Genomic DNA, 19,536 nt, shown 5'->3' on the forward strand with positions numbered 1-19,536 from the left:
TGCGTGATCAGTCAACACTCACAAAGTGCACTGATTTGCCTGAACAAGGTAATGTGGCGCACATTGGTGTAGCCATGCATAGAACACTCCCCCCTCCCCCCGTCCCCCATAAGATCGAAGCTTTTAAAGTTAGAGATAAAACGTCCACCACCTGCAAAAAACAACAACAGCACAGTTGTTTAGCCATAACCACCACGTCAGCAGGCCATCAGGTCCCTTAAAAGCGAACATTAATGTCAAGTATTTTTAGCAGGCACGTTTTATTTAATTACTGTAGCGAATGTTCTTCGTCATGCGTCCTTAAAAGTGCGCCATGGAAATTAGGAAGAGGACACCGACGATAAAGAAAAATGCAGAATAAGGACATTTCGGTGAACTTGACGCAGCCTTGCACACAATGACGGGAGCCTTGTGGACTAAATTGCGAACAAAGCTCTCCTCAGGGGAGCCGAAACGCATTTTCTAGTTCTCTCTCTCTCTCCGTTTTTTTTTGTGGATCCCATTCTTTCAATTTATGTAACTTTCCAGCAGACGTGCTTCGGTCAAAGCCTTGACTTTGTTGGTAGCGACAAAACAACATTGACGAAATATATTTAGCCATGGTCTTGTTCCAAGGACTTTTAGCTAAGTACAAATGTATTGCCGCAACGTGAAGACAGAAGTAGTAATTAACAGGTTGAGAAAGTAGCAGCAGCTCAGTATTTTTATTTACTGCGTGCCAGAGCGTTCCTGTTCTTTTTTGTTATTTCTTGCTGCATAAAAGCGTGCAGATCGCGTATGCCCTGTCGTCTTCGTCTTCCTAGCAGTACGCACGTGGCAATATGTTCTCATCGAATAGCGTGACGGCCGATGCATGCAATGATGCAATGTCTTTACCGAAATGAAAGTGCTGATAAAATATCGCCTGCATGACCTTGAATGTGCAGTCCTTAAAGACCCATAGAGCTAAGCAAAAAGCATCAGCTTCGCTTTTTTACCGAAATTCACTTCATTAGGTCGGTGAAGGTGCGCTAAACATTGCTCCTGGATATTACAAATGCGCGTTCTGACTAGTAGCTCGTGCTGGTCGCACTGCACCGTCACAACGTTCACTGTGATTCAGATGCACTGTTAAAGAACGAGTATAACGCAAATGATCGCTGCCGCAAAAAAAAAAAAAGCAGCGCCCGCGCTATCAGCAGAGGGCCCGACCTAGCGTTAAACCTCATCTAGCCGGTTTGAAAGCGCGCCGATGCCATGAAGTCTCGTCGCCTAGACAACCTGGGCTGCCCGGTATTGCTGCGCGCCGGGCGCACTGCGCGGGAAAGGGGTCGACATCGTCTTACATGTCACTGCGTGCGCTGGCGATAAACCTTCCGGTGTGTGCGTGTGGTGCGCCTGGCTTCTCGATCGGTAGAGTTTATTAGTCAGTGTTTAGTTTGAAATGTGCCTGCGCTCTGTGCTCCACCAGTGTGTTTTGTCAGTGCTGATTATTGCGAAGATGCACCATCCTGAAGACTGGACCTGTGGATTCATATTGTGGAGCACTCGAAGTGAAATAGTGAGTACCGCTCTCACGTTGTTCCGTTCAGCGCTTTGTTAACTGCGTCAGCACGAGAATAACGCCTTCAAACAATTTTGTTTTCAACTAGTTGATGACAAATCAGCATTTGTTTACTTAGCGAGAATATTTGTCCGAACTGTTTCACGGGGATAATGGCGAAGTGTGATCGTTGGCAAGTTTTTTTGTTTGTTTAGATTGTTTCGAGTACAAAGCAGAGTGAGCGTGCGCCGCCGAGGTTCAGCGAAGAAATTGAACAGATTTTAGCGGTGCCCTTTGTTGGCAGCCGTTTTTAACAGGGCCCGCTCTTGCTGCTCATTTTATTTACTAATTATTACATTTGGGGGGACGGCGCCTGTTAGCTCTAAGCATCAACCGTATGTAAGACGCATATGCTTGGGCATGTTGGTAATTCATTTACTCTCTTTTTTTCTTAATGCACAAAAAGACCAAGAACGGAAGACAAGAGCGTGGTGTCCATGTCGTTCTTTTCGGTTCTTTTTCGTTTTGTGCGGTAACACTACCGTGATAACTCGGATTGATGCATCGGGTGACAACACAGTATATTGTTGCGCGTTAGGTGCGCCTCACGAAGTTTGCCTACTTGCTAATACATTCAATTTCGTTAAATTTGTCTTCACCGGTATTTTCGTTCACCCGCAACGTAGCGTGACACTGCCAACAGCCGTGCCTATGTTGCGGATTGAGCACTGAAGCTGGACTTTTGTTTGAACAGACCTTTAGTATGTGTTTGTGGTCGAATTGCCTACTTGAACAGCACAAACGCTTGTTTGAACATAACTGCTAACGTTCGAGCACATTTTATTCAGATTGCTTCCATCACGTGTAACTTGCAAAATATTCTTGTTATTCAGAGTTTCATTGCCATCGCCTCGCTTTGGCGTTTAACTTCACTAAGTACTTCAGATGTTAAAAGTATTTCCGCTATGTGAAGCGTATTATTAGATTTTTGTTGCACAAAAACACTTTATTGTTATACATTATGCACGGTATCTAAGCATGTGTTGCAGCCGAAATGTAAGACTGGGCAGCATATCTATCTGGGAACACAACACGCACAGCCACTGAACAGCCTACGCTGCACCGGGAAGAAGTTATGCTTTCTCACCCTGACAGCATGATTGAAACAAATGGCCCTAATTTAGCAGTATGCAATGGTCATTGAGTGAAGGTAACAGGGTCACTTTATTCGACATTTCCCAGCCAATTTCTCGGCTATGGCAAATGTGTTTGAAAAAAAAATCGTGCTGATTTAATGCACTGAAAACAGTGAACTGCTTGAATATTTCGGAGAGAAAACATTTTTGGTCACGTGGTTGCTTTCAAACTTTTCAGACAGCTGTTTGAGTGTTTGTGAAAAAAAAATATTTTACAAGTACCACACCTTTTTATACCAATTTTGGTACATGTTAAGTAAAGGGGCTTATGTAAGGTGTTTGAAACTCAGCAATAGTAATACAAATTTTCGGCCACATACGTCTGCAAGAATTTAGCCAAAGTGGGTTACGTTTGCATTTTCTCGTTGCTATACTGCACTTTGTATGAATATCTGAGCTGTAACTACTTACTTCACAGAAAAGGCTTTTCGATGAAAAAGTATTTTTAGACATCTTAGCTGTTAACCTCTACGAGAAAAGATCACTCATTTCTCAGAATTTCATTTTTGTCCGTATTGAGACGCAATTTGCACCATGTGATGGTCCAATTAAAAATCACCTTTTACCTAAATTGAAAGCAAATAAACAGTTCTTTGTATGTGACAAGTTTCATCATTACGATTTCTATTTCACGGAATAAAATATTTTTTGAATTTTCCCATCAACGGCAATGGGGAACTTCCAGGCGTCGGCTGCTGTATGACCAAATGGCGAATGGGGAACTTGTAACTTCAAAAATCATTTAGGGGCAAAGCTCTTGAGGCCTTGGTCATTCCCTCCTCTGTAGTCGTACTGGTATTATGTAACCACTTTATGAGTTGCACCATAGATAGCGTTAGTAGTTTTCATAGCATATACACGGACAAAATGATGATTCGTTGGGCGAATCGTTCGTCCGTACATTTGTGCTTTCATCCGTTCGTCTGTACATCTATCCCTCCGGGCTTCCATGTGTCGGTCTGTTCGTGAGTCCGTCCGTGTTTCTGTTTGTCCATACTGGCGTCAGACTGTCTGTCCATCTGTTTGTGCGTCCGGACGGACGAACGCTGCGCCCCACTCATCCTTCATTCACTCCGTGGATATGCGGTGATGTTTTTCTCAAAACATAAATTGCTATGACTAAATTTGGCACATGAAAAGAACAGTTTATTTGCTTCGATTTAGGTACAAAGTCCATTTTAATTCAACCACCACATGGTGCAAGTTGCGTCTCATTATAGACAAAACAATTATTTTGTGAAATTTGCGATTTTTTCTCGTAAAGTCTGACAGCTTGAGAGGTCTAAAATATTTTTTCCTCCAAAAATACCTTGTGTGGATTAAGTTTTCACTCCTCAGATATTTATTCAAAGTTCAGTATTGACATAGAAAAATGCAGATATAACACGTTTCGGCTAAATTATTTGAGGCATGTGGTCGAAAAATGGCAATAATATTACTGAGCTTCAAACACTTTACGCAAGCCCTTCACTTAACCTGTAGACCAAATTTGGCACGGAAGAAGAGATACTTATGAAATAATTTTTTTTACAAACATCCAGACGAGATTCCGGGAAGTTCAGAAGGCAGCCACGTGACAATTAAAATATTTGTTTGCGAAATATTCTAGCAGTTACCTTTTTTAATGCTGTAAAATCAGCGCAATTTTTTTCGAATACATTTGCAGTGGTAACCAAAATGGCTGGGACGTCTGATGTGGAATGACCCATTCAGCAGCAGTCCGCGGCAAAGTCAACATCCCTTAAACGCCTCTTCTTGTATCCGCAGGGTGTAGCATTGACGATCACCGTATCAGTTTCCACGTGGACAGAAGGACGTTCGAATCGACTGACAAGCCCCTGTTGGCGGCACTCTGGACCTGCGCAGTAAGCTAGCCGCTCCACAAGGGCTATAAAAGACTCTGCGAACAGCGTCGTCGCCACATTCAGCAGCAGTCCACGGCAAAGTCAACATCCCGTAAACGCCTCTTCTTGTATCTGCAGGTTGGTTGCGCTCCATTTTAAGGTATTTTCTGTAAAATAGCTTCACCGCGGCTGCTGCTGAGCCATTGCGCATTTTGGTTTGTTGTCTTGTCGTAAACTAGAATGCCATCAAATGTTGAACTCGCGAAAAGGCTCGAATCGCTCGAGACAAAGTTTGAAAACAAGTTGGAGGACCTCGTGAATGACCTAACAGGAAGGCTACTAGAAAAAATCAAGAACCGTTCTATCGACGAACATGGTTCGCTTTGCGATACAGTGGAATTTCTAAGTAAGGAATATGATGCAATACGTGCAAGACAGGACGAGCTTATTGCTGCAAACAAAGCCCTTGCTAATGAAAATGAAGCCCTCAGAAAAAAACTGGCTGACCTTGATCAGTATTCCAGAATGAACAACGTTGAAATAAAGGGCGTCCCAAGTACTCAAAGAGAAGAATGCGCAGCCATTCTTGAGCAGGTTGGGCAAGCGATAGGCTGTCCTGTCTCGACTGATGACATGGATTTTGTTCACCGTGTTGCTGCAAAATCTGGCGAAAAAAATATCATTGCACGTTTTGTTTGTCGCGAGAAAAAAAAAACGAATTTGTTAAGAAGGCGCGAAAAGCTCGGATTCACACATCCCAGATCGGCTTCGGTAATGTGACTGATCGGGCCGTGTATGTAAACGGTCACTTGACTCTCGAAAACAAAAAGTTGTTTTCTAGGGCTCTTGCGCTGAAGAAAGAAAAAAGGTGGTCCCTTCTGTGGACAGAAAACTGCCAGATAAAGGCGCGAAAGACTAATGACAGCAGGGTGTTTCGCATTCTCGCAGACTCAGATCTGCGCATTTTCACATAGATTTCCTTCTTTTCTGATTACGACCATGAAATGCAACATATATGGGAAACATGGCTTTTCTGTCGCCCACTAATTTATGATCTTTGATATCTGACAACAATCCTTGCCGCGTTCACTTGAACGCAAGAAGCCTTCGGCGTAATCACGATAATATTAGTAGCTTTCTTACTTCCCTTTCTGTTCTATTTTTTTTCATATGCATAACCGAAACCTGGCTTTGTCAAGCTGATACTGACATGTTTGAATTTCCGTCTTATCAATCAGAATAACGTCACCGCTCAAATGATTGTCATGGAGGACCAGCTGTATTTATTTCCGATAAAATCCCCTACACTAGAAGGCGCAACATTAGTATACCTATTGCGCAGTGTGAGTCGGTATGGATTGAACTTGATCATTCCTTTTTGTCCGTTGATTCAAAAAAAATTGTTTTGGCTGTATATACCGTTCGCCATCATCATGTTCATCTGAATTTATGATTCACCTCGATCGCATTTTCAACATATTAGCTGCAGAGAATAAACACGTTCTCATAGTGGATGATATCAATATCAATTTGTTAGATATCGACAACAGGCTGTATGTAGATTATACTGATTGCTTTAGTGGATTTGGTTACGAGGAACTCATAACATCGCCAACAACATGCACTCTTTATGGAAGAGAAACGCTTCTAGACCACGCATTAACCAACATCACTCCTGCACCTATCTCGGGGGTGAATAAAACTGATATTAGCGATCATTATCCTATTTTCATCATCTTTAACTCGTCGACCAGCTCGGACAGTACACGATACTTAGCCGAAGTATTCGATAAGAGCAGCTTTATAGAAGACATGAGTAATATCGATTGGTCTGAAGTTGATCAGGTGCAAGATCCTGAATGTGCACTCGAAAGTTTCTGCGAATTTTTTCGAGAAGCCGTGTCTCGGAATACAATTATTAGCGAATGTAAACGGCGTTACAATTCACCTCGATGTCCTTGGATAACCAAGGGTCTTCTTAAAAGCATGCGTAAAGAAGAAAACTTATAAAAAAAAAACAAAGAAGCGACCTTTCAATCTAAAATTGGCATCAAGATACAAAAAGTACTGCAACATCTTAAATTCTTTGCTCAAAAAGGCTAAGAAAAGTTATTACGAAAATGAATTTATAAGTCGCCAGAAAAATTCTAAAAGAAAATGGGAGTTGCTCAATACATTCCTAAACAGAACAACGTGTCACACTTCAATCTCAAAAATTATGTATAATGACTGTACGTACGATGACGCGCTTGAAGGGCTAATGCTTTCAGTGAGTTCTTTTTTGAAATTTACAATCAGCATCACACGGGCGCTGAATGTAGCATGAGTCGAGTTAATTTTTCGTTTTTTCTTTTCCCTGTAACATCAGAAGAAGTTTTCACCACTATTAAGAGCCTTAAAGATACCTCTCCTGGATTAGATGACATTCATGCACGTCACCTAAAAATGGTAGGCCAGTTAATCTTTCCAACGCTGGCCAGCCTAATTAACAGCATCTTTAAAACTGGAATTTTTCCACGCACCCTTAAGAACACAAAAGTCATACCCATTTTTAAGAAAGGTGATAGGTGAATTATTTCCAATTACCGACCTATTTCTATCTTATCATCCGTCAGCAAAATATTTGAGAAACTATTTGTTAGTCGCCTGAGTAGCTACCTAAAAAAAATTATTCTCTTGAACGACCGCCAATTCGGTTTCCGTTCTGGTAGTTCGACCGACTTGGCGGTAATCTCATTAACAGACTACATTAAATGTTCCATAGACAAAGGACTCATTGTTGGATCCGTATTCTTAGATTTTTCAAAGGCTTTTGATACAATTAATCAGGGTGTGTTACTAAAAAAATTAGAAGCCTATGGAATAACAGGACCAGCGTTAATCCTTCTGAAAAACTACTTGTGAGACAGAAAGCAAACAGTTTATTTATCTGGCAAGTTTTCAGACACTAAAACAATTAATCAGGGGGTGCCACAGGGTTCAATCTTGGGACCATTATTATTCATCCTATATATTAATGATTTTCCTCTACACGCTTCACCCTCACAATGCATGTTATACGCTGATGACACTACTATCTCAGACTCGGATTTATCTATAACAACGTTAACTAATAAATTAAATACTGCCTTAGCTAATATTGTCACTTGGTGTCAGAATAATCACTTGATTTTAAATCCAAACAAAACTAAATTCATGGTTTTTCGTTCTCCTCAAAGACGACTTCAATTTTCACCTCAGGTAACCCTAGACACCCACTTCATTCCGACTAGCGACTGCGTTTCATTTCTCGGTGTCTATCTCGATGAACAACTAAAATTTCACAATCATATATCACAGGTTAGGAAAAGAACTTCTTTCGGCATAAGAGCACTAATAAAAGCTAGACATTGTCTGTCTACTTCTGCTCTCCTTTCACTTTATCACGCATTCATTCATAGTCATATAAATTACGGTATTGCTGCCTATGGCAACACATATCAGTGTCATTTCTCTTCTATTCAACATATACAAAATCAAGCTCTGCGCATTATTTCTATCTTTAGTCGCGATAATATTAATATCGTACGCATGGAGAATAACGTGCTCACCACTAATGATTTATTTGCATTTAACCTAATTACCTTGCTTTTCAGGTTAATTAATAAAGATCTTACCCACGAGTTCATTTCCTTGGATTCCTTGAAGAATAATAACCCTACTCGCTTTGCTCAAAAAAAGCACTTCTTGCTGCCTAAAGCTTGTACTAATTATGATAAAACGACAGCATCATTCTGTGCTATCAAAATATGGAATTCTCTTCCTCACCCCATCAAAACATCGTCATCTCTTCCTCTTTTAAAAAGAACACTCAAAGCTCATTTCTTGAACCAATTATTATAACTTATTCATAGCATGTACTGTTTTTTGTGCTTTTTTTCTTTCCTCTATACTTACATATGAACATTACGTGAAATACATTGTTATTGTTCATGGTGTATCTCTTTACGTGCTTTCACTTTTGGTATGAATATATATGTGTATATAGATGTGTGTATATAATATATGTATGTGTATGTATATTTAATATCAGTATTTATACAATTAGAAAACAGTTCTGTACGCGTAAAAATGTCGATGTCTCCGATTATCGTTATCGTAGTATTCTTTCTGTATAACTATTGTACACTTGTTTTTAGGTTGACTTGATATTTCTTTTATTTTTCCATTTTCGTGCATATTTTGTAATCCTTACCTAATGATCATGTACACAGGGTCCCGGTACGGTTTTTCTGACCTTGGGACCCTCTTTTGCATATCCTTAATGATGTAACCATACTATGCAAAAATAAAGATTGATTGATTGATTGATTGAATAGCCGATTCTTCCATTATATAATCGTGCCAATGTGAGCCAGTCCAAGAACACTAGTATCATTCGCATTTTAATACGTAACTGTACAGTACTTAATTTTACAAGTTACCTGCACTGAATACCTTCTCAATGCGCATACCGTCATGTATGCTCAGTGGCATTGTGCTTTTGTGCAATACAGATAAAAAATGTATATGTTGTTGCGCGTCGTACTGTATTCCTTTTAATAAACTAATCGAATGAGTACCATGGTAGATCTGCAGAAATACATATGTGTTGATGCATACCTAAGCATAGAACTTGACATTCATATATACTGGTCGTTGCATGTAGATAATGGAACATTATCAACTTGGAGCAGCACCTTTTTATTTGCCTGCGCGAGCAAGCTGAAAGGGTAAAGTAAGTTTCACATCTACGGAACGAAAGCTTTAATGATTCGGCCGCAGCGCGCTTTTTATTGCGTTTATTGCTCAGCATACCTTTTCTACCATTTCTCACTGCAATAGAGCCCGATGCCTCTGAATATGCTTGATATGCACTCAATTTATACTTACACATACAAAAGCAGTTAGTTGTGCATGGTGCACAGTGTATTTTGCACTCTTTGTGAAATTTCAGTCATTGTTCCTTGTGTATTTATTTTAGGTTTCCGGGATCGAATTTCCTGTACAGAAAGAACAGCTTCACCCCACTTCTCTCTAAGACACCAGTCATCTCAGCAGCTGAAGATAATTGTGCAAACAGCAGTGACGAGTGGTTTTGCAGTTAGAAGTATACGAACACTGACATTACATTAATACAACCCCAATCACACTACCTTGTTGAATGTTCTCTTTTTTAATGTCGAAATATATACTGCGAGATGCAATAGGTTGTAAATGTCACTCCAGAAACTCGCTTACTTTTTCTACGCGTTTTTTTCTATTGTATAGGTGTCAATCAAACGCCATACGTCTCAGTCGTTTGCCTGACTAGCGCAAATGTTTTAGAAGCAAAGCAACTTATAGCGGCACCCATTCGTCCCGCGTCCCGTCTTAGTATGTAAACAGTCTTACGCTTTGACCTGCAAGGTGGTGCCAAGTATATCATTTTGACCTCCAAGGTGGTGCCGGTAACAGATTTCTTCTGTGCGTTGTTTAACAATAAAAAATAGTGCTCAATGTACATGCCAATGGCTGCTAATGGAGAATTAGAGACAGGAGCATTTGGCTTTTAGTCAACGCGCACGCTGCGATCCCCATTAACAGCCATTGGCATGTACATTGAGCACTATCGGACAAGAAAGGGTTGCTACACTATACTCACTGGGTGTAACCTCCTTAGTTTTAGAAAGGTTTAGCGAACGTTGAGCCGCAGGGCCATGAATACAATGAATTAGTATATACCATGAATGAATTTGAGGTGGTTAAAGGGGGGAAGCAGATACGAAGCGCAAGCCGTAAGAAATTAAAAGCTGAATCCTCCTGTCTCTCATTTTACATTAGCAGCCACTGGCATGTACATTGAGCACTATCTGACAGGAAAAGGTTGCTACGTTTTACTCGCTGGGCGTAACCTCCTTGGTTTTAGAAAAGTTTAGCGAGCATTGGGCCGCAGTGCCATGAGTACAGTGAACTAGTATATACCATGAACTCAAGGTGGTTGAAGGTGGGAAGTAGACCCGAAGCGCAAGCCGTAAGAAAGTGTGTGTGTACCACCTCTCGTTTAGTCCTTGGAATGTGCACTGAATGGCGGTGCTTCTATATGGGGAATATATGATAAACAGATGCGAGATGGTGGGACTTGGAGTGTTGAATAGATGGACGAACGGACACACAGACAGATGCATGGATGCACGCATAAACGGACGCAGGTGCGGATGCATGAACGAAGGCAGAGACGGGCGCACGAACAGACGCATGGACGGTCACACAGACGGACGCATGGACGGACGAATGCTTCGCCCCACTCTCCATCATTCACTCCGTGGATATGCTGCAAACTTTTTTGAATGTTGTGGAGATTTATTGTATTGAAAACAATGAATATTCAGTATAGAGAGCAAGGAACTTGGTCCCGTGATATATTTCAAAATTTCGCAGAATGCCATCAGAGTCCTGTTTTTCAGATTTGCAGTTTTTCTATAATAAAGGCAGATGTTAACTAATGGGCTTAAAATTATTTTTTGCTTCGGCGTTATGTTCGGTTGGACATTACGCTACAGGTTACTGCTTGCACTAGTGTGTGTGTGTGTGTGTGTGTGTGTATGTGTGTGTGTGTGTGTGTGTGTGTGTGTGTGTATGTGTGTGTGTGTGTGTGTAAGTGCCTTCCCCTTCTTTGTCGTTTTCGGCCCTGTCTAACTACACATATATACCCTGGTCTCAGGCATCTCATTCAAGACCATGCCACCTTATTTTATCAGCTGCATTCATGCAGGTACAAGTGCAGTGGGTGAGACCAGTATCTTCCATCTTCCCTGCCAGCCGCAGAGAACGTTCATGTATGCTTCTCCCTGAGAACAATTGAGGCTTGGGCCAGTTGGTGATGCATATTTGAAGGAATGAAGTGCTGTGAACGGCTCTCTTCAACACACAAGTCTAAGCTAACTCCCTGTGTCTCTACTTTTGTTGCCCGTTAATTGCGCTTCATTTCATCAAGTATGCTCATCCATATAATTGCCATCGTTTCAAGGGGGTTTTCAGTGTACACCCCATTCGAATGGTTGTAGCTTCATCCAACACCCATAGTTTAGGGGTGTTCATAAACACCTATTAAAATACGGTGTAACTTTTCTTTGCACCCTACGGTTTCAGGGTGTTTCTAAACACCTTATTGTGTAGGGTGTTCCCAGACACCCTACGAGGGTGTTGCCCATGGGACGGAACAAATACACCCTTCAAGGTGTAAAACTTTTTAGGGTGTAGCGTTGCTTTTCTTGCGTAACAACATCCTCGTCAATAAAAGCTTCTCGCCACATCACGCCAACTACCTCATCGTAGTACCTTCGGTGTTACGTCCAGAAGTTTCATATTCACACGAGTTTTGCAACTCGTATGATTGAATAGCTTTGTCGTATCTGTGGGTGCGAACAGGAACTGCCCTTTACTTCACCGCTCCTTGTTGAGGCCTGGTTTAGACAAATCGACAAGCTGCGTGCTGCGTCACGTCGCCAATCGCCTTGTTGTGGTCACTGCGCGCGGAAGGAGCATCGGTCAGGCGTAGGAAAAGAGCGCGAAAATTGTTGTTTGAATTGGAGACTGCGCGGCGCGCAACTCTGTTATATTCAGAAAACGTGATTGCTGCGGTCTATTCTATGAGTTGCCAAGCTTGTTTGGGTGATCTAAAAAACAAGAAGTTCAAGCCTGTTGACTGGCTGTTTAAGATTGCGTAAGGTGCGAATACTCGTAATTATTCTATAGCTTTCGCGATGTCCAGTGCTAAGGCTTAAATATTCGACGGCACAAGTATCAATGCCGAGCGCTTCGCCGTTTGTCAGTTGGCCGACGCTCTGTTCCCTGCTATCACCACCAGTTCCCTGCAGTAACCTGACTTTTGATTCACGTGGTCACAATATTGGTTACAATTTCATCTGAACATGCGGTCTGCTCTCTTCGTCCGCGTCACGACCCCGTGACAGTATAATGTAAATTGAGTAACATAACGTGCCATCAAAAGGCCTAAATAGTCGATGACAAAGGTAGGTCCTCATATTCATAACGTGTGCGGTGATGTCCCTGACTAGTGTGAAGTGTTTGTGCTTCTAGATACTTCGTATTGTTCTGTCACAGCTATTAGTATTATTACACTCTTAAAAAACATTGTTTTTTGCGTCTCCCAACCACACATCTCCCCGTGACACCAAACCACGTAGAAGTGGACAGACAAGCCTCGACTCTAGGCTACACGGGCCTCCCTAAAAAAGGCCACGTACATTCGATGCTTGTCTGTTCGCAAGTGAATGTGCTGCTAACCACCGGCGGTGCGGAATTCTTTATCAGGGGAAGCCATGGTGATAAAGTCCCCGTGCGCAGCACAATAATAACGTGTTTAAATGACTTGGTCTGCCATCTCCAAAGGACTTTTTTTCTATTTCTTTTTTGTGTATATTTCATCTTCGTCTGAAGGTGCGATTGCTCTTCTCTTCCTTTACGTCATATCTAGTAGTGCTCCATTCGTAAAGTTAGTCAAGCTCCCTTTTTCGACAGGTGGTCGTTTCCAGCCCTGCTTTCTCCCATCTTCCTCGTCGTACTATGCATGTGCCTTCCTGTGCTAACATGTATTGTAATAATAATAATAATAATAATAACAATAATAATAATAATAATAATAATAATAATAATAATAATAATAATATCACCACGTGCTGCAAAAGGTCTCCAACTACGAAGAACTTAGCCGGCGGAAAGGCGCAAAAAAAAACTGGTAAGATGGCTGTCTGAAATCAAAACAACTACTATCAAGAGCGCGCGCTGCCCCAGAACATCTTCTTCCATTCTATAGCGGGGAGCCATGACTCGCAGTCACCGTACCGAATGGGCAATATTGATAATAATAATATTGGTAATATTATCATTATTATTATATTAGCGTTATCTCCTTTGAACTGCCTATCAACAATGTCATTTTCCATTAACAAATGAAACGTTTTTGCATCTATTTACACTAACTCGTGCAAAGAACAACACTTCGAGGCTCGCACGTTGATTGAGAGTAAAGTGAGCATGGAATGCCTCTTGCTCACTACCTTCATTATCTGCCGGGCCGCGTCGAACAGCTCTCGCAGATCCTCGGGATCATCCAGGTCGTTGGGATCAACCTGTAAAAGGAGAAACGTGCGCCAACGTCACATAACCGCACTTTTGCATGAACCGCCTGGCCGAAATGCTGATATTCCTTAAGTCTCAAGACTTGTGGGTCATGGGTTCGAATCCCCGCTGCCGCGGCTGCATTTTTGAAGGAAGCGTAAGTTATGTAGGTCCGTGTGCTAATATTTGGGTGCACGGTAACGAACACCATGCAGGTGGTCAAAATTTTCGGAGCCTTCCACTACGGCGTCTCTCATAATCTTATAGTGGTTATGGCCCTTTAAACCCTGATATCAATAAATTAAATAGGAATCTAGTTCTATAAACGCTATAGATTTATTTGAGAATGTTGGCATAAACAGGGCACTCCTCCGTTTTCTCAGGCGCATAGCTTGATCTAGTATAAATACTATGGACGTGTCAATTAAAAATCTTTTGGACCCTTTCCTTAAATTTTTCACTTTCGCTTTCAAAAGCCTCGGCAACAGCCGTTTCCACCACCTGCCGCCGAAGCAAGGCTTCTGCATGTCATCTGTTCGACTTGTGAAATAATGGTTCGGGAGGGTGGAGACATGTCTATAGTGAATGTTATTGAACACGTATCGTTTGTGATGGCGACTTGAGTACTATCAGCGTCAAATGAAACCCGAACAGCGGCAAGCCTTTGCGATAGTGTAGTGCGTGCCGTCCACTTAAACATACACTCATATATGCACAAAGCTGCCCAACAGGATGCGCATGCCTGTCAATGGTGATAATTCGGTGGCACGTACTACACTATTGCAAAGGCTTGCCACTGTTCGGGTTTCGTTTGACGCTGGTAGTACGTCAGATGTAAACAGCTAAAATGACGAACAAGAGAAGAAAGTGACAAGATGTGAGCATACTGGTAGCCTAAAGTTTATGAAAGACAATAGTACACAATATCGAATAGCTGAGGCACGAAGTGCTAAACAGATAATCAATTTAAGCTAAAGCCACACAGGAAAAAAAGGTAGATCCCACGTATAGTGGGAATCGATGATTTGCGAAGCGCAATTGAAGAAGGTTGAATTGTCACATTAAACTCAGCACAACGTTACAAAGAGGACGTAATTAATACCGTAAATGACTTTCATGTCATGATCATCATGTGTGCGCCTGAAATTTTGTTTGTCGTCCATTCCCGTGATGAAAAACCAATTTGGTATGTCTGCAGCAAGCGAAACAGCCGCCAGCACACTTTAGAATTCACCTCAATAATCTCTCGTGTCGTCCCACCGCGGTGGTCTAGTGGATAAAGTACTAGGCTGCTGAATCGCAGGTCGGGGGATCAAACCCCCGCTGCGGCGGCAGCATTTTCGGTAGAGGCGAAAATGCTGCGGCCCTGGATGCTCATATTTCGGTGGGTGCACGTTAAAGAACCCCAGCTGGTCAAAATTTCTGGAGCCCTTCACTACGGCGTCTCAAATAATCATATGCTGGTTTTGGCACGTTGAACCCTACATATCAATCAATCTCTCGTGTCCATTGGTTACGGCCCATAATCACACAACGGTGAAACAACAGAGTGCATGCACTAGTTAGTCCAAAAAACCCTGTTTTCTTACATTGCAGTAGTGCTCGCACAAGCGCCCATTGACACATTTAGGACTGTCTTGTGTAAACCACGTCGTAAGACGGAGAGAACATCTTGACGGCAGCTAGGGAACATTCAACAAACTTAGCCACACGATCCTTTCCACAGGCGGATTGCGACTCCCTATTGTAGGATTCGCAAACTTACATGGTCGACTTATTCTCTGGAGCTGAGAACACTATGCGGACGTTTTTGCTCAGGGCTACCTTTTTTTCAAATGGCTGAAGTATTCAATGTCATACCGTATGTTCTGAAAATTGCGCACCACAAGCGCCAAGCTTCAGTATCTTACTGAAGCCAGGGGAACGGAACAGATAAGGGCGCATTTCACCTCGCACAAACGCCGGCGCAGGAGGCACAAAATACGACACAATCAATTACTTCACAGGTAACATACATTTTTCAATGTTACAGCGATCGATGAATTGATCGCACATTTATCTCCTAAACATTTTTCGACCTATATATCATGTCACGTGTGCCCTTATCTATTCCATTGTCTTCGCTTTATTAAATTGTTGAAAGTTAGCGCCTGTGTGTGTTATTGATTTTTTCTTGGGTTGGCAAGGGGGGTCCTTCTTTGAGTGTGCATTCTGAATTTATTGGTCGAGCCAGTGTAGTTGGAATGTCTAAGCACACAGTATGCATCAAACTACTCAATTTGCCCAAAGCTGTTGTTCTACTTCGTAACAAGCTGCTCAAAAAGAATATACGGCCATTGAATATACTTCGCTCGCAAATGATTTTCACAATGCGTGGGATATGCCGCATCTTTCAGTTTATGATTTTCAGTTTAGGCATTCGCTGCACTGACATCAATCGTACGCGGACGAGTATATCTGTGTGTGTGCACGTGCGCAGTTGATGACACAAAGAAATGTGAATTCCTAACTTATCCGTAATGCGTGAACCTAGCCAAAAACGTGCTATCCGCAGTCATGAACTTAGCAATGACACCAATATGTTGGTGCTAGGGCAGATTACAGCGCTCGAATCTCCTTCGGAGAAGTCTTCGATCTGACAGGAAGACTGTCGCAAGTTTTTTGTTATCGTCCCAAAACACCACACGATTCTCAGCGCAAACCGCGCCTGCAGTTTTCGAGAGGGTTCCGGACTGTAGTAGATCATTTCGATAAGATCACGCCAACTGTGCGAATGGTACAGATTGTTCTGGAACGTACGCCACCGCCAGCGGTAGCACTAGAACATTCGACGGCGGGAGTATAAATGCCGACGCGCTTCATCGCTTGTCAGTTGTTGATCAAAGGCCGACGCTCCGTTCGCCGCTATCACTCTGAGACTGCTATCTGTGCGAGACTGCTGCTGTAATTGTACTTTCTGTTTACCGGGCACAGGTTCGCCTAAATAAACAGTTAAATCCCAACACGAAGTCTCCTGTCTTCGGCCACGTCACGACCCCGTGACGTGGCCGAAGGTGCTGGGTACACGGCTTAACGGGGGCGTCTGGTACATGAACGAAGCAGCGACCACTATCGAAAAGACTCTGGACATGCGCACCAGACAGTATAATCGTCGCCTGACTGCATGCTGCGCTGCTGCTCAAGCCAGTAACTCCGGAGACCTGCGTGAAACGATCCGAGCGATCGTGCGAGAAGAGCTGCGCAAGCTGTTGCCTTCAGCGCAGCCTCAAGTGGATTCAATCGCCGACATTGTGCGAGAAGTAGTTCGGCAATCGCTTCAAATTCCCCACGCACCGCTGCCCGAGCCGGAAGCTATGAGCTACGCCGCTGCACTGCGCCACAACGCTCCTCCCCGTCCACGCCAGAACGCCGCCCCATCGCACTTCCGTCGACAGACGCCACCGCCGCCACCACCCCCACCGACGTCATACCGTTCGCCAGCGGCCCAGCGCAGTGCACCGAGGAAGACTGACGTCTGGCGCACCCCTGACCACCGCCCGCTCTGCTACCACTGCGGCGAGGCCGGACACACATACCGCCGTTGCCAGTACCGACAAATGGGACTGCGTGGCTTCGCCGTCAATGCACCGCGCCCACAGCCAGGAGAACGACCACGTGACATCGCCGACTACCTGACAGGAACTCGGTGGACACCACGAAGCCCTTCGCGTTCGCCGTCGCCCAGCCACCGCACGTCACCACACCACCGACAGTACTCTGGCCCAACGCGGGGCCGGTCTCCTAGCCCGTATCCGGGAAACTAAGGGCAGCAACTGGTGGAGGTGCGGTTGCTGCGCGAATAACTACCGAAGATCCTCCGACGACGCCGCGACGGAGCTTTCCGTACACAACGCCAACCAGGCAAAGCCCTGACGGCGAAAGCTCACTTACCGAAGGTGGCCTGACGACGCAACATGGAAGCAGCGGAACAAGCCGACGCAGCCGTGACCCGACGCCACGCCCTAACTGTAATGCGAGACGGCGAACTAGCGACCTCGACGTTCTTATCGACGGCCTAAGTGTGACCGCTCTCATCGATACTGGAGCCGACTATTCTGTCATCAGTGGGTCGTTCGCCGCGAAGTTAAAGAAAGTTAGGACAGCTTGCAAAGGCCCTGAAATCCGCACAGCCGGAGGTCATCTCGTAACGCCTGCAGGAATCTGCACAGCGAGAGTCACCATTAACGGCCGTATTTATCCTACAGACTTCGTAGTCCTACAGCGTTGCTCGAGAGATGTCATCCTTGGCATGGACTTATTATGCCTGCATGGTGCTGTAATCAACCTAAAAACAAAGCCCATAACGTTATCCACAGAAGAAGCACTACCGCCGCGCACGCCGTCAGGACACCATGCCTTGAATGTGCTGGAAGAACAAGTCACCATTCCGCCTCGCTCAAGCGTCATTATTTCAGTCGGCGCTCCTAAATCACGTGACTTCGAAGGCGTCGTTGAAGGCTGTCAGCATCTGTTGGTCACCCGAAATATTTCCGTCGCAAGAGGAATTGCAGAGCTGCGGGGAGGCAGAGCAACGGTTATGCTCACGAATTTCAGCAATGAGTACAAACATGTGAACAAAGGAACAACGGTCGCATACATCGAAGAAATTGTCGAAGCCACCAGTGCTTTCGCCCTCACCGATTCTGCGGAACCTGCTCAGAGGAACCAAGCCCCTCCCATAGCTTTCGACGTCAATCCCAGACTTCCGAACGATAAGCAAGAACAGCTCAAGGCCCTGCTCCTGCAATACGAAGATTGCTTTTCGTCGTCATCGAAAATTCGGCAGACCCCAATCACGAAACATCGCATCATAACCGAAGAAAATGCCGGACCACTCCGTCAGAGTCCGTACAGGGTTTCGACGCGAGAACGTGAGGCAATGAAGAGACAAGTTGATAAAATGCTGCGGGATGACATTATCCAGCCGTTCAAGAGCCCATTGGCATCCCCCGTGGTGTTAGTGAAGAAAAAGGATGGGACCCTACGTTTCTGCGTCGATTATCGCCGCCTGAACAAAATCAAAAAAAGGACGTGTATCCTCTCCCACGAATAGACGACGCACTTGATCGGCTCCATAACGCCAAGTACTTTTCGTCAATGGACCTCAAGACTGGCTATTGGCAAATCGAAGTCGACGAAAGAGACCGAGAGAAGACGGCGTTTATAACACCGGACGGCCTCTTCGAGTTTAAGGTGATGCCCTTCGGCCTTTGCTCAGCGCCTGCAACTTTTCAACGCGTTATGGATACAGTACTGGCAGGATTGAAGTGGCAGACTTGCCTTGTGTACTTGGACGACGTCATCGTGTTTTCCTCGAGTTTCGACGAGCATCTTCGGCGCCTTGAAGCTGTACTTCAAGCAATCAAGACTTCCGGACTCACACTGAAGCCAGAAAAGTGCAGATTTGCGTATGAAAGCTCTTGTTTCTGGGGCACGTTATCAGCAAGTCTGGGGTTCGTCCCGATCCACGGAAAACAGCCGCTATCGCCGACTTCCCGCCGCCGACTGACAAGAAAGCCGTGCGCCGATTTCTGGGCCTGTGCGCCTAATATAGGCGGTTCGTGAAAAACTTCGCCCGCATCGCCGATCCTCTCACTAACCTTACCAAGGCCGACGTGGAGTTCAAGTGGGAAACGCCACAGAAACACGCTTTCCAGGAGCTTAAACATCGCCTCCAGACGCCTCCGTTACTTGCCCATTTCGACGAATTCGCCGAGACAGAAATACATACTGACGCAAGCAGCGTAGGTCTTGGCGCCGTTCTTGTGCAGAGGGCTGACGTACTTGAAAGGGT

At 44.1% G+C, this 19,536-nt stretch overlaps 1 protein-coding gene and 1 long non-coding RNA gene across 4 annotated transcripts in view; one reads left to right on the forward strand and one right to left on the reverse strand.

Annotated features, from left to right (window-relative positions):
• Positions 1-19,536, reverse strand: part of LOC119165489 (uncharacterized) — a 385,136-nt gene that overhangs the window by 346,351 nt on the left and 19,249 nt on the right. For all 3 annotated transcript variants that reach the window (XM_075872576.1, XM_075872575.1, XM_075872573.1), the window contains exon 2: positions 13,643-13,714. In XM_075872576.1, coding sequence (XP_075728691.1) covers positions 13,643-13,714 — 72 coding nt within the window. The remainder of the gene's footprint in view (positions 1-13,642; positions 13,715-19,536) is intronic.
• Positions 1,016-4,918, forward strand: LOC142769376 (uncharacterized). Its single transcript, XR_012885807.1, has 2 exons — positions 1,016-1,540; positions 4,486-4,918. It is a non-coding gene; the product is annotated as an uncharacterized LOC142769376 (long non-coding RNA).

Source organism: Rhipicephalus microplus, chromosome 8 (genome assembly GCF_043290135.1).
Source record: "Rhipicephalus microplus isolate Deutch F79 chromosome 8, USDA_Rmic, whole genome shotgun sequence".
NCBI classification, from domain to species: domain Eukaryota; kingdom Metazoa; phylum Arthropoda; class Arachnida; order Ixodida; family Ixodidae; genus Rhipicephalus; species Rhipicephalus microplus.